Source organism: Falco rusticolus, chromosome 2 (assembly GCF_015220075.1).
Source record: "Falco rusticolus isolate bFalRus1 chromosome 2, bFalRus1.pri, whole genome shotgun sequence".
In the NCBI taxonomy this organism is placed as follows: Eukaryota; Metazoa; Chordata; class Aves; order Falconiformes; family Falconidae; genus Falco; species Falco rusticolus.
In genome coordinates, this window is record NC_051188.1 from 30,289,712 (window position 1) to 30,304,808 (window position 15,097).

At 38.6% G+C, this 15,097-nt stretch overlaps 2 protein-coding genes across 8 annotated transcripts in view; one reads left to right on the plus strand and one right to left on the minus strand.

Annotated features, from left to right (window-relative positions):
* LOC119142704 (RCC1 and BTB domain-containing protein 1) overlaps positions 1-12,544 on the plus strand; it is a 25,614-nt gene extending 13,070 nt beyond the window's left edge. For 6 of the 7 annotated variants that reach the window (XM_037375942.1, XM_037375941.1, XM_037375940.1 and 3 more), the window contains 7 exons: positions 563-705; positions 3,705-3,895; positions 6,960-7,086; positions 7,576-7,727; positions 8,407-8,537; positions 11,582-11,731; positions 11,824-12,544. In XM_037375942.1, the coding sequence (XP_037231839.1) occupies positions 563-705; positions 3,705-3,895; positions 6,960-7,086; positions 7,576-7,727; positions 8,407-8,537; positions 11,582-11,722 (885 nt within the window). In that variant the 3' untranslated portion in view covers positions 11,723-11,731; positions 11,824-12,544. Of the gene's footprint in view, positions 1-562; positions 706-3,704; positions 3,896-6,959; positions 7,087-7,575; positions 7,728-8,406; positions 8,538-11,581; positions 11,732-11,823 lie in introns of those variants that run through there. The other variant, XR_005102392.1, reaches the window with a different exon arrangement.
* Positions 12,545-12,725: 181 nt separating this feature from the next.
* The window catches only part of SETDB2 (SET domain bifurcated histone lysine methyltransferase 2), a 49,257-nt gene continuing 46,885 nt past the window's right edge, over positions 12,726-15,097 (minus strand). Inside the window, exon 23 of the mRNA XM_037376576.1 lies at positions 12,726-14,710. Coding sequence (XP_037232473.1) covers positions 14,571-14,710 — 140 coding nt within the window. The 3' untranslated portion in view covers positions 12,726-14,570. The remainder of the gene's footprint in view (positions 14,711-15,097) is intronic.

Here is a 15,097-nt window from a genome sequence, read left to right on the forward strand (position 1 = left end):
TCATGGGTGTGGATTTGGTTGTTTGGTGGTGGGGGTTTGTTTGGGGGGTTTGGGAGGGCTTTTTTGCTGCTTTTTTTTTTTCCTGCTAAAGAATAAAACTAAAATTTAGGATTTCCTGGGGTTTTAGTAAGGTTCTGTGGAGTTTCATGTGATAACTTGGGTTGAATGATTGTTGGTTGTTAAACTGCAGCTCTTGTAGTTTGTATAGTATTCAAAATAGCTAATTCTGAAAGTATTTCAGAGTTGCAAGATGTGATCAAGTTCACTGTTCTTTGTGTGAAGAAACTGCAACTGAAAGCAAGTAAAAGCTAGGGAGAGTTCACAAAAGTGCAGTAAATATTTAGGAGTAATGAATGAACACTAAATTAATGAAGTTGGAACTTTTCCAGTACCTACAGTTAATGTATTTTGTGATAGCTTTAGGTACTGAGAAACACATTTGTAGTGCTAAATGAAGAATACCTGAGATATTTAACATCAGCTAGACAAAGGTAATGTGTGCGATAATTTTGTTTCTCATCTCTGTTTTGTTTAGTAGTAATGCTTGTACATTTACTTACAGATTGCCTGTGGCTATGCGCACACACTAGCACTAACAGATGAGGGTTTGCTCTATGCCTGGGGAGCTAACACTTATGGGCAGCTGGGAACTGGCAATAAAAGTAACCAGCTAAGCCCGATGCAGATCATGATGGAAAAAGAAAGGTAATCTTGCTGAAGCTGTTTCTGGATTGATAAGTCTGAGCATGTGTTATGCAGTTTCTAGCACTGGAAGCATGCGTGTGTAGGGCTTGGTGGATTGTTTTTGTATTGCTAATGTTAAAAGCATAGGAAAGGATGATAACTTACAGTTTACTGTAGGCTTGAGTGCTTTCTGCTATCTGTAATGATTATTGAAAGTAAACATTCTTTGTATTTACCTTATACTGAAAGATAACGAATGACTAAGTGTTAGGTTATTCTAAATATGGTTCCTTTGGTTAAAAATTTGGAGCTATGAAATTGATAAGCCAAGCTTTTAAGCTGCACTGAGGCCTACATTTTGGGTGGGAGGGGAGGGAGAGGGGGAAGGAAGCACCACCTTTATAAGGAGTGGCATGTGAGGAAAAACAGATTTTCTCAAAGGCTGACAATAGCCAACCACATAAACAGAACTTGATTTGCAAGGTTGCTAGAGCTAAGGGCAGATAATACCACTTTTATTAGTGGTACCAGTTAGTAGTTTCTTAGTTTCCTAGACTCATAAAAGAATAACCCTAACCCTTCACCCTTTTTCAGCACCCTTGTCATCCTCATATTTGGGATGGCTCTTCTGATATTTACCTACAAACTTGGACCTCAGTCTCATTCTCTGGGCCCATGTGTATGATTAACATACCTCAGTTTGGAAACCTCTTAGTCTATAAATCCCTTAACCTGTAAATCTCTTAACTTGTAATCTCCTCTTAACTAGGAAACAGTTTTGGTTGGTTTTTCTCCTCCATTTCTGAACTTTCTTTTTGGGAAGTCGTTCCTATTTTTTTCCTGTTTCTCACACTAAACAATAAATTAAAAGCTGCACAGTGCTGAGATTATTTAAGAGCTTAAAAAATGAGTGGAGGGAAAGAAGAAAGGAACCACCACAACAGAAACCACTGAGGTGAGGCTGGCTTGTCTGTGAAGGAAGTGACATTAGCAAAGCAAAAGAAAATATTCTTTAAAAAAGCACTGGAAGAGAAATGTGCGTGTTTGCAAATAAATCAACTTTGTTTTCTTAGCGTTCTATTTCTTGAGTAAACTAAGGGGAGCTGTTGCATTTAGAACTGTATGTGAACTCAAGCATGGGATTATAATAAAACTGGCATTTGTTCAATGGCTAAAGGAGGGAGATGTCGTAGAACTTCTGCTTGGAATCTAAGGGAGAGAGAAGTCACTTGAACTTATTAATATTGCTTCACTTGGCTCCCTTGGAAACAGTGCTGTAAGTGGGTGAACTGTCATTTCCTGTGAGGCATATTACTGCTGCTTCTTCTGGTCTTTTAATTTATATAACTCTTTTGTCATTTATATGTAATGCTGGTGACAGTTCCTTAGGAGGTGGTATTTGATGCTATCTTGGAGAATATTCTCCAAATAGCTTATAAGGAGCTTCTAGACGTGTTAGTTTGGAGGAACAGCTATGAAGGCCAGCTTCCTGAATTTTAATGTTAAGTGTCTGCTTAACACATTACCCTGTATGTGTACTCTAAGTATACTGTACATATACATGTATTATAGTACATGTTCTTAAGTATACACTTCTATAGTATAGTTACTCTAAAAATAGGAATCTGTTCTGCTAAGGAAAGGAAGTTTGGGGAAGGTAGTAGTTTAGGTGCATAGCTATGATGGAAAGCAAGTTGTCTCTAAAATAATTACTTTATGATGTCTCTTGCAGAGATGCTGAAAAATCTCAATGTTGCATAGAGGTTCATAAATTGATCATGCTGTAAACCAACCCATTAGTTTTTTATCTGCCAGAAATTACTGATACATACTGAAAGTGATTGTAGGTTCTTTCTGTGTTTGATCTTGAAAACAATTTTTGCACTTAAAATGTAAGCTTTATGTAAAAAACCCTTTTTTCCTAAAAAGCTAACTCTTCATGGATATTGTTGGGTAAAGGAACAAACATTTTTACATGTATATTTTTAGACTGCTTGGAAAGACATTTATCCCAGCTGATCTGTTTCTGGCACAAAGGCATGAAATCCTCTGATGTATTTTTTTAGTGTGGAGAAAAAACAGGAAAGCGTAGCTTTTGTTTTGAACTGACACTGGCACTTCCCCTGGTTTTTGCTTATCATGTGAACAGAGACACTGGAAATGTCCTTGCGGTCCTTTTAATGGAAGTGTGATTCTTCTTAGTTATTGTAATGTTTCAGATAGCAAGATAGGGATTGTCTGAGCAATGGGAAAACAGAAGAGATTGTGTATCAGCAGCTCTAATATTTTAAGGAACTATGTGAGGTGGGTGAAAATAATATATAGACTTTATTTAAAAAACAACCATAACTTTCCAAGAACGTGGAGTTAAGTGTGTGTATTCACCTCTTCTTAAATGAAGCACTGTCCATGTACTGTCCTGAATTTCAGTGTTGAGGCTTTCAACAGCAAAAGAAAGTGTTTCCTACAGGTAGTAGGTCAGATCTCTGTCTACATACAAAAAAAACAGATTAAAAGAGGGGTAGAAAGGAGGGTATATTGAAAAATACATAGGAACTTAATCTCAAAATGAGATAATTTTTGTAATATCGATTTGAAAGAAGTTCTGAAAAATGCTTTGCAAAACCCTTAGTAGTATAACCTTCTTGTCTGTTCCCTAACTGGAGGTTTCATAAGCTCCATAAGCATTTTTTCTTGAGAGTAAGTCTCATGTGCATTGGTTTTAAAGGGGAAAAACAAAACTTTGTTTTTCTTCATTCCTTTCCCATGGTTATGGAAGAAAAAGAAGGAATGTCAACTGATGAGAATGACAGAATGCAGTATCTGATTACAATAAAATCTACAAGCAATCTGAAAATGCCATTTCAGTTTTTAAATATCCACTCAAACAGTATCTCATTTGCGCAGGACAAAGAAAGAAGTACAGGAGTGTAGATGCATAGTTTGGTTGGCTGTTACTTTGGTGAGACATTTGGAAGGTCACTTGGTTCTGTACCTTACAAGGTTTCTTCTGTTTGCAGGGTTGTGGAGATTGCAGCCTGCCACTCTGCTCACACATCAGCTGCCAAGACCCAGAGCGGCCAGGTGTACATGTGGGGCCAATGCCGTGGGCAGTCAGTGATCCTTCCCCACCTCACTCACTTTGCCTGCACCGACGACGTGTTTGCTTGCTTTGCTACTCCTGCAGTTATGTGGCGTCTGCTGTCAGTAGGTAAGAACAAGCTCCGGTATGGCAGCCAATGCTATAACCTCTGTGTACATATGTAGTAATTAGTACAGGATACCACTTCTATGTCAGGATGGTTCCTGCTTTAAGCAGAAGCAGTAATTAAAACTAGCTCTTTCAGCTAAGTTTTTTTTCTTCTGAAGAAAACAGTCTACTTCAGCAGCTAAGGGTTCAGCATAGGGTTAACAAGATTGTTTGTTTACCAGTATACATCTGGAGAGAATCCTTGTTTACCATCGTACTGTGAATATTGTCTGTTTCCAACCTTTGTATTGTTTGAGCTCCAGCCGAGGACTGGGAAGGACTTTTGGATCATTAAACATAACTTTTTTTTCTCTTGATACTATTCCTACTTGGAAGAGTGCTCCTGATGCCTGTTACTTTGCTATCTAGCAACTTTGAATTGTAAGGGTTATCTCTAGCTTTTCCTCCTTAGTATTTACCCTTCCAATATGAATATGAAGGGGAAAATCTCACTCATATGCTTCATGTTAGGAAAGTAAAGAATTCCAAGTTTTCATTTTTGAGATTATTTCTCTCATCTCAGTTTAGTTTGACTTTCCCCAAAGACAGGCAGGCTTGTCAATAGTTGTACCTGTAAAACAAGACTCTAATAGAATTGTTTTCTGTGTTGGAACTCTCTTATATTGCCTTGGATTACATTTTGGGATGCAGCCTCTGTGACCACCAACTTAAGCCCAAGCTTTTCTTCTTGATTATCTTTGATTCACATGCTGCTAATTCTTATTTGACCCCAAATATAAACAAATATTAATACAGCTATAAAATGCTTAGCTTGCACTAAGCAAACACTGAGGTGTTTTCATGTTCAAAACGTGAAGATGTTTTCATCTTACATCTGTTGCTTCAGTTCTTGAGATCATTTAGGAGATCTAATCTGTTTTCACATTGACAACAGATCCTAATTTTGTTAGTCCCCGTACAAAACTGGTTTCATGGAGGCATCACATCCTAAGTAACCTTTCTGCAGACTCGGACTTCATCTTTGTATGTGGCTCGTCCTAACCCAGCTTCTCCATCTTAACCTGTTATTTAGCATGTTGTCACATTTCTAGAGGGCATCTCATCTATAGAGGAAAACTGGATAGTTTTACTAAAGACAGAGGACTAGCTTGGAGTGATCTACTTCTGGGTAAACTCCATCGTGTTTTATCCCACCTCACTTTCTTCATTCTCTAATCCTCTGTGATATGTGTTAGTCTTGCCCTCTGTAGAGGTCTGACGGTTGTGCAGTCTGTTGCCTTTTGCTAATAGTGAAGGTGTTTTAAATGACATCTCCCCAGTTCAGTACCTTTCAAGTTCTTGATTTTTATGAGGTGTTCCCAGACTGAGTATAACAAGGTATTTGACCTTTGTACTTGCATTTTAATTCCTCTTAGCCTTTGGGGTTTTTTTCTCTTCTTATTTTGATAATCCTACTTACTGAATATTTAAATCAAAAGCATTAATTCTGGGGACATTTTTAATCTTCATTTTCCATATAATTTTTTTCCTTCACTTTTTTTATTCATATAGGTTAAAAACTTTTTTCTTTTTTTTTCTTAGTGAGAGCTAACTCTGCATAAAAGTTATTGTTCTAATTCCGATTTTGATGGCTTTGCCAAAAAAATTAATCAGTCACTCAGGATTGGCTGTGGTGAAGTACAAATATTCAGCTGTTTTTAAGGAATGAACTTAAGGTATTTGGAGTGAAAGTTGATCTACTGCATAGCTTAAGCTAAGCTGATGACCTAGAAAAAAAATCACATGAGCAAATGGAGGGGGATTGGAACATGGTTTAGTCAGCCCTGATGAGATGCAGGTTCTGTGGATGATCCGTGTAAATTGGAGGAGTGTATGGTCTTTTGTGGCACAAACATGATTTGTCTGTTACAGAAGTATTTCATTTTAAATACCAGCTAATTTAGCTGTCCCTAATGGTGAAGAGGGATTTGTGGTTTGTATATGGATGAACAATACGCAGTTCTGTGGGACACAAGAGACAGACCACATCCTGTTACAGTAAAAATCTACTTATTTATCCTTTCCATGCTGTGCTTCTGAGAAACCATGTGTTTTGAAACACACTTTTAAGATGTATGAACAGAAGCCTCAAGTAGTGGGGTTAAATTAGATTTTCTAAAACTTCAGATTTCTCAACTTACCGCAAACCTTGGCCAACTTGTGCTGCAACTCTTGTATGATTTCTAGAGGTACAGAATGGGACCTCTGTGGGACCAGTGCCATAGGCCTTAATATACAGAACTGTCAAAAAGCTGTAATATCTCAGCTCTAATCCACTTCCAAAATTGCTGAAGTCCTGTGTCCTTGGTTATACCAAGGACACGGTGTCTACTGTCTCTCTTCTTCAACAACACTGCTGTTGGGTTTTGTGTTGTCATAACTGACTAATAAACTGAGTGTAATGGTGTCAGTGATAGTTCTTGTTAGCGAGACCTGGCAAAGACCTTAACAGACAACCTGCAGGCTATCTCTAATCCGCCAGCACAAAAAAAGTGGCCAGCTGGTGACATGTTTTCTTGCCCTTCAGGCTCAGTTCACACCCTGTCAGTGGGGCTGAAGTACTGTACACCATGTTTCAAGTGAGTTGCAGGTGATGCTGCAGGCTCCCGTTACCAGTGGCCTGCAGGTTATCCACAGGTTCTAGTTTGCAGGTTGCAGAGCTGAGCTGACCCAGCACTAGCACTGAGCTGCCAGCAGGCTGGTTTCCTGGGTGGTGCCCAGGCAGAGAATGAGAAAGTTCTCCAGGTACCTTCCTTGGTGCTGTGCTACCTCTGTGCCATGAGCTGGAATGGGAAATGCCGACCACTGCTGCCTGTAGCTGTTGCGGAGCAGCCCTTGCCAACAGGAAATGGTATTGGATTAATTCATTGTTACCATTTCACCGCTTAAGCCAATGGAGCCCTGATAACTGACCTATTTTCCTTGGTATGCTCTTAGTTGAGCTGCTAGCTTTAGCTAGTGGTGTGTGTGTTCTATTTAATATGTTTAATGGTTTTTTTTGTTTGTTTTAAAAATGTTTCTCTAGAGCATGAAGACTTTTTAACAGTAGCAGAGTCTCTGAAGAAAGAATTTGACAGCCCAGAAACCTCAGACCTTAAGTTCCGTGTGGATGGAAAGTACATCCATGTCCATAAAGCTGTTCTGAAAATCAGGTAGTGGTCATGTTTCACAGCTGCTGTTCATGCAGAATAACCTCTCAGTATTGCACCTAAAGGGGGAAAAAATGTAAGGGGTAGGGAGGGACCCCTAAACCTGTAATATATGGCATCTATGTATCCATAATCACTTTAAATGAAGCGATTGTGAAAAAAAGTTGGATCAGAACTCTGTCTTAAAATGGTCCGTATTAAATTTTCACTAAGCCTGTTTGTTGTTCCCAGGTTAATAAATTCTGTTAAGTTGGCCTGAATGCAATGGATACACAGGTGTTTCTGTAGCATAGATCAAGTAAGAGTTTTATCTTGATGCATAACAATGCCCACAGCATTAGGAACCAAAATGTGGACCACTGGCTGTGATGGAGTATGGTAAAATATTAGTGAATATTGCAGACTGCCCCAAATACGTATTTCAGGGGGACTGTAATGTAACATTCCATGTGTTCATAAAATAGTGTTCCAGATGATGTCTTTGTCTCTTAGGTGTGAACACTTCAGAACCATGTTCCAGTCGTACTGGAATGAGGATATGAAGGAAGTGATAGAAATAGACCAGTTTTCTTATCCTGTGTATCGTGCCTTTCTTGAGTACTTGTATACAGACAGTGTTGACCTTCCGCCTGAAGATGCAATAGGTATTGCTTACGGTCCAGTTATATTGGAAAGCAGCATCCAGAAAAACTGACACGGGATACAGAATAAATGTATTAATATTGGCTTCTGGTCTAGCCTATAATGCATTTTACTGCTGATTAATTAAGCTGTCTTTAAAATACTGTTGCAGCAAACTTACATATTTAGAAAAAAACTATGAGCTGTTTTTTTCAAGCTTGGGTGAGAGACTATTTATCTGGGTTAAAATACTTGCATGTTTTACTAAATTGAGTCGATGTTTGTTTAGGATAAGGTCAAAGAATCTCAGCAGATCTAATAGGGAAACTTGGACAGCAGAGCAAAGAGCAAGCTGTAATTCAGGCACAGATTTTTATAATGGTAGGGGTTTTTTTCTCATGTTGCAGTGCCTGTTTTGTGATAGTTCCACTCTTGCAAGCAGTTAGATATGCAAATCAGTGGAACAGCTTGCGTATTTACAGAGATTAATAGGATTTGTGTCATGAGGTAGTAAAAGGCCTTTCTTCCTGTGTAATGGTAAAATGCATTTTTCTGAGAAGTAACCTACTTGGAAAAAGCATGTTATAGAGCTATAGAACACTGCATACAGAATACAGGTGCAGTCTATGCACCAGGAGCATAAACTCCTGTTGAAAGAAGAGATCATTACAGCTGACTAATACGGTGGCATTTTCATTGCAGGGCTTTTGGATTTGGCTACTTCATACTGTGAAAATAGACTGAAAAAACTGTGTCAACACATTATCAAGAGAGGAATTACTGTGGAAAATGCGTTTTCATTGCTCTCTGCTGCTGTCAGATATGATGCAGAGGTAAACTTCTAAACTTCAATCTCTTAAATAGGTGGCTGCTTTCTGACAAACTATGGAGAAAAGCAGCCAGTTATATTTTCATATAAGCTCTCTCTTGCTATCAGATAATACTACTTGCCATTTTCAGAATTTAAGAATGCTGGACTTATAAAAACTGTATTTGCTGTAAGAGATGTATTTTATTTTTTTTTCTATAAACCAGTACTGGGAAGGTGAACTAGTACAGATATCTAAAGATGCCTTAAGTCCCAGGCTGAGACTCAGTGTCTGTAAATGTTTGCATTGCCTTATTTAATGGTAAAAGGTTAGGATGCTGTGCCAAGCTTCATGAATTACTGTTTCTGGGGTGAAAAACAACACTAAGAAAAATCTCTGAGGAGGAAAACACTAGCTCTGAAACAAGGGAAGGGTTTAAACACAAAGAAAAACTGTAACAATAGGAAGAGCAGTCTTGTAAGCTTTAAGTTACTTATTTGTTGTGTGATGTCATATGGTAGTAGGTTTGGGGATTGAGTGCATTGGAGATTTTTTTTGGTTGGCGGGGTGTTTTTTGTTGTTTTTTTGTTTGGCTTGTTTAGCTACAGTCAAATACACTTTCAGTCTTCACAGTATGCTAACTAATGACACAGCAGGATAAGAACTGTTCTATGGACCTAATAAATGTTGAAGACAGAGAAAGAGTGTGTGAAAGGTGGGGGGAAGGCTAGCAAAGCTTCCCTGTTGCATAATGGCTGACTTCACTACTAGATCACTAACATGCTGCTTCATGAACTAATTAGGAAGTATTCCTGGGCTTGCCTCGGCTATTTATGTTCAGCATAGTATCTGTGCATCATGTTTGCAACTTTGCAATTGGCTAGTTTTTAACTTGCTACTTATGCTCTTAAAGCAGTTTTGGTACTTGGTAAATCAGCTCATTGCTTTGCCTTTTACATAATATTCAGCAATTAGCATGCAGGTGCCCTAACTTATTTCAGAGCCTTGTGGTGCTTTGCTTGTTTGGTATACCTTACCCAAAGGGTTGTGCTAGTGTCTGAATTGTGGCTTCAGCTCTACTGTGAATAATGATTTCTTTAGTGGGAGTTCATGGAAAATAGGAAGATTTCCATATTTTAGCCTCAAAAGACTGTTAGCAGGATGGGTCTTCAGTGTGTGATTGATTCCACTTGTAAAGGGTAGAAAAAAATCCAGTTACTATGCCTTGGGTTTACCTCACTAGCTAAATGAAGTTAGAAATGACAATAGAACTGTAGGCTGAAAGGCTACATCAAGGAGATAGAATGGGTGACACAGAGGGGTGGCTTTTTTACTAAAAATTTTAGTAAAAATTGGTTTTTACAGGCTGTAATGCTAGATGGGGGCTTGAAATTGCTTGGGTGATGTTCATTCAAAGGACTGTGCATCTGGAAGACAACAGTTAAAGGAAGCTGCTTTCCTAATTTAAAATAACTCTGTGACTTGAAACTTTCCTATGCTTGCTTTGGGGGACTGACTGACATGGCTAGAATTAGGTCAGGTCTGGCTTCTTATTGCAGCTTTTAATTATCATTGGATATATCTTGTGCTTTTATTCACTTCAGTCTGTATTAAGTAGTTTGCTGGGAGTGCATCCATCTGCAAATGAAATTCAGTCTTTTTTTTAAACAGAAATTTAATTTTTCCAAAGTTACTTACTAATAGTACAGTATTTCTGTTTATTGTATGCTTTTGTTGCATTGACTTGGAATATGAATTTTTTAATAAAGCAGTGCAAAATATTGTAATGTGTATGATGTAATTTTGTTTAAAATGCTAGCTCATGCTGTTACTTAGAAAAGAAAACCATCAGTGTTCAGTTCTAATAAGCTTGTCTTTTTTTGTTGCACAGATGCCACACAAGTCAAGATCTGCAGCTTCAGAATGCCTGGTTTTAGGCCAGGATATATTTTTATATTATTGTTGTGTCAAGAACTCTCACTGGCACACAGTTGCTCTAGCTTCCTTAAGTGAAAACATGAATATTAATCAGTCTTCTTTCGTACCTCATGGCTTAAAGAGCTCTGCAAATTTGTTATGCCTTACTGCAGCACCCAGTCTGCTGAGCAACTAAGGAAGGGTGTGTTCTCACATATGAAGTATTAGTTCTACAAACTTAAAAATTAGAACAGGGTGGGCAGTTGCTATTTTGCAAGGGCTGCAGCCTCCTCCTTATAGCAGCTTAGATCTGCAATGCAAAGAGTAGACTTTCTCCTCAAAAGAGGAGTTGGAAACAATCTGAGTGGGAAGTGTTCTGTGATCAACTTTACATTGACAACAACTGTGTCTTGTTTTTTTTTTTTTTAGACATCCTTTCTCTCTGACATCATGCGGGTGCAATGATGGTTGTGAGGCTTTTCTAATCGTTAAATGGAAGGCACTTCCAAGTAGACTCAAATATCCAGAGCCTACTTTCTGCAAGAATTGCTATGCTGTATTGTACTACAGTACTTCCTTTGAATAATTTTTGGGACATCTGTGAAATACTTTGTAATGCGGGTCTGTTTCTAATGCACAGAAAGGCTGCCTGCCTAAACCTTGCTTTAAAACTCTCCACTCAGTATATGCTTGGATCGAGCCTGACACGCAACTTTAAGGTTTCAGTGAAGCCCTTAATTAAGCAGGAAGTCAAGCAACCTTATGTATAGATTTGAGTTTATATTATGGAACAAAAGAGCTGAATTTTCTTAATCCACAGTCTCAGTTATGTATCATTACCCCAAGTTCTCCTGTTTATATTGGGCTTTAATAGCTGTTAGTGAATGCAGGTGAAACTCTTAAAGCGGGAAAACTTTTAACAAATTATGGTTACTTTTCCCCTTGTAACCATGTTACGTGGGCAGAATTATCATTTTCTGTTGCATTTACAAAGTGACAGTGTGTGGGAAAACCATTGAGAGCCACTGGTTAGCCATGTATTTGTCTAATTCTCTGCTAAAATAAAGCATATACAGGCGCTTGTGCCTGAATGTAATTTAAAGATATAAAGATAATAAGTTTGTTTGTTTTTTGTGTTTTTCTCTGTTTAGGACTTAGAGGAATTCTGCTTTAAGTTTTGTGTCAATCATTTGACAGAAGTGACACAAACCACAGCGTTTTGGCAAATGGATGGTCGCCTGCTAAAGGAATTCATTGCTAAAGCCAGTAAATGCGGAGCCTTTAAGAACTGAAATGAGGCTGTAAGTTATGGGTGTTTGTAGGGGTCTTTTGCAGTTACAACAGTATGTCGTAACTGTATGGGTAAAAGTGAGTCTTACCTGCTTCCTTGTAGGAGAAGATGTGAAGGGCCAGAGTGAAAACATGTTTTCTGTGCTCGAGTGAACTGTTGCAAAAATGTCAAGTGAAATATTCACTTGCATTTAGCAAGCCTGGATGGTGGAACTTGCTCAAGATTTCAGACAGAGTGAGTAACTGCTGCAGTGTGCAAAGGACACCAGCTGTGTTAAGGACTCACCTTTTTAGCCTAGGAGAGCTCCATTCTAGCACCACCTGTTCGTATTTTCAATTTACTTTTTGGTGTTGGAGAATAGTCTGACCTGAGCCACTGAATGATGTCACTTAAATCATTAACTCCCTGGGGTTATAGAGAAACAAATGGCATGGATATCTCTTACTGCATTTGCATGATCATGGATGAATTTGCCATTTGCTGTGTGTAATTAACCAACTGTATCTGGTGCTTAGAAAAGTGTGCAAAACTATCATACGCTCAAAGCCTATGCAAGTGACTTTGAAGAAAGGCATAACTAGCAAATTTAATTGGAAGTAAATCTCTTATATTTGAGTATACCTTAATATTAAGTTGTAATGTGTACTTTGTGTAATCTGTTCAAGCAATATTTATAATGGTTAATGGAAAAAAAAATCCCTCTTCAGTGATTACATTGGTTCCCTTGGAGAGGAAGAGATACACTGTTCTGAAAGCAGTGGTTTTGCATTTGTGTTGTCTAAATCTAAACTATGTGTAATAAAATCCACTTTTTTTACCTGTTCACTAGCAAACTTCTTTGGACTATGGAGAAAATGGCAAGCTTTTTGTGTTACATACCGTATATAAGCTGCTTGATTTTAAAAAACAAAAAAAGCAAAGAAAAAAGCACCAAAAATCCCAACACCTCCCCCCCCATGTATTCCTGCACCTTACAGATTTCACTGCTTGACAAACACCTGTGATCTGTTTCAGAAACAGGGAATTTATTTGTAGGTGCTAATTCAAACCCCAATGACTACAATCTATGGATCTGATTTTTTTTTTCCACTAAGTTGATATGTGACTGTAACCTTATAGCAGGTGTGTACAGACATACACACCTACTAATGCTATTGTGTGCTTTTAAGTTGTTACATCCACATCAAATGTGAGGTAGAGCAGAGAACTTGGGAATTTTAGATTTGTAGTTTAACTACAGGTCTAATTTTGGGGTTCTGACTCTGCTGAGTTTTGCAAAGCTGAGGATGTTGTGTTGTTTGTAGAGGCCAGGGAGCTTCTGCAGCACGTTGGGCATTCAGTCCAGGGTAGTCTGAGACAAAATGCTTCCAGCCGTGTCGTAACTGTTTCTACACCTTGTTTTGGATTGTGAACTCCAGCCTGAAGATCTCAGCTTGGCAGGGGGTGGAACAGAAGAGTACAGGACTTGTCCTTTAAGCTGTTCTGAAGCTTGTCAGTAATTTGCATTGCTGCTATAGGAAAAAAGGGCCCACAGGAGCTTTTATGTCTTTGTGATGACAGTGGATTTGCATCTTCCTTTGTTCCCTAAGAACAGAGAAATCCCCACTTCATGTCAATACACTTTCAGTTTAAGTGGGGGTTTTCTAGGCAGAATAGCGGTGAGTGGTGCTTGGGTCCTTGGCTTAGGCAGGAAATGGGTTTTATTTCTAGTCCTGGACACCCAGCAGGCCTGAACTGTATCAGCAAGTAAACCACTCTAGTTTTGTTCTATGTGGCACAGCTAATAGTTCTACCCTAAAAGCTTATGTTTTGGAACTTGTTACTTTGTGCTTATTGATTTCCACCTCCATGCAGAACAAGCTCAAGTTACAAACTTTTACTCGTCAGGGAGAGAGTAACAACTCTTTCAACAGGATCGTGCTGCAGCCTCTCATGACAAGTGGTGTTTGATATCATCATTTGGGCGCTGGATCGCTCGTGTCCTGCTCTACTTGTTACTGAGAGGCAAGGTGTAGTTAAACTAGCCCTTGGTTCAGCATAGCTCCTCCTCAGCCATGTCCCACGCCCAGTGGGGTGAGTGAGCATGACAAGACACAGCTTTCTTAAAAACATTTTATTTCATTAACTTACCATTTTGTAGCTAAACAAAGCTTTTCTGTATTCATACAAATTTGTAAGACTAAGCACATGGAAGCCATATCCTTTCTTAATGGAGAAAGGAAAACAGGCCATTGTTTGATCACATTGTTGAAACACATTGTTTAGAGTATGATGCCCAACCATCTCTGTTCTGCCTGCAAACACTGTTTCACCACTGCCATTACAGCAGAACTAGTTACACATTAAGCAATCGGGAACCATTTAATTAAAAAACCCACAAAATCCTGTTTATAATTCAGAAGGCTTCATTGAGTGCAAGTTCTGCTAATTCATCTTCTTTGGAAAGCCAAAGCAGCAATGTGATCCTTAAAACATCACTGTCTGCGTGCGGCTACCGCACACAGTCAGAAGAAGGCTCCCACAGTTAAAGTGACTTTAACGTTCTGTGGCAGATGATGCTCCTTTGTCTTTGAGGAAAAAAGTCTTCATCAGAGGGTTTTGTTGAGCTTTAAAAAAAGCTAAATTTGGTGTATAACACTTACTGATCCATAGTAAAATTTAAAGAAAGGGACAACTTAAAATTATTGCAACAGTGAGGTATAAAAATGAGTAAAACACTCACTTCTTGCTTGTGTCCCTGTCTTGGGGGGGGGCGGGGGGGATTACTTAGACACTGACCAGACGTGCTCTATGGTTTCTATCATTAGAAAATCCTAAATACTGACACCATTAACAGACAGACTTGGGGGTTATTCAGACATCGTACTAGATGTACTAGCGGTGTTCTCTGGGGTAGGAAGGACGACTTCTTTTAAGTCCTGCAGTAGCTCAATCTTGTTATCCAGTCTTTTTCTACTTTCCAGAAGTTCCTGGATTTTCTCCTCTGTTCCTATTATGAAAAGGAAAGGGATAAAAGCTTTTATTCATATGTAACTGTTATTAACTCATGTGCAATTATATATTAATATGTGCATATATAAATGTTGTATGTGCATTAACACTGCAGGGGCTACCAGTGCTTAGTTTCACCTACAGTGAAACCTCTGCCTTTCCAAAGCAAAGCCTTTAGCCTAACAGCCTGCACGCTTGGTCTCTTCGTAAAGAGCCAGACTGTGTGTTGCATGAAATGAGACCAGCGGAAGCATCAAAAGAAAACACTTGGCCGTCCATATGCTGTCCTCTCAAGACTAGCCACATTATACGTTTAATTTAAACTGTCACAGCAAATATAAAAATTAGTACTTTAGTTACTAATCGAATGTTGCTTAGCCTGTGA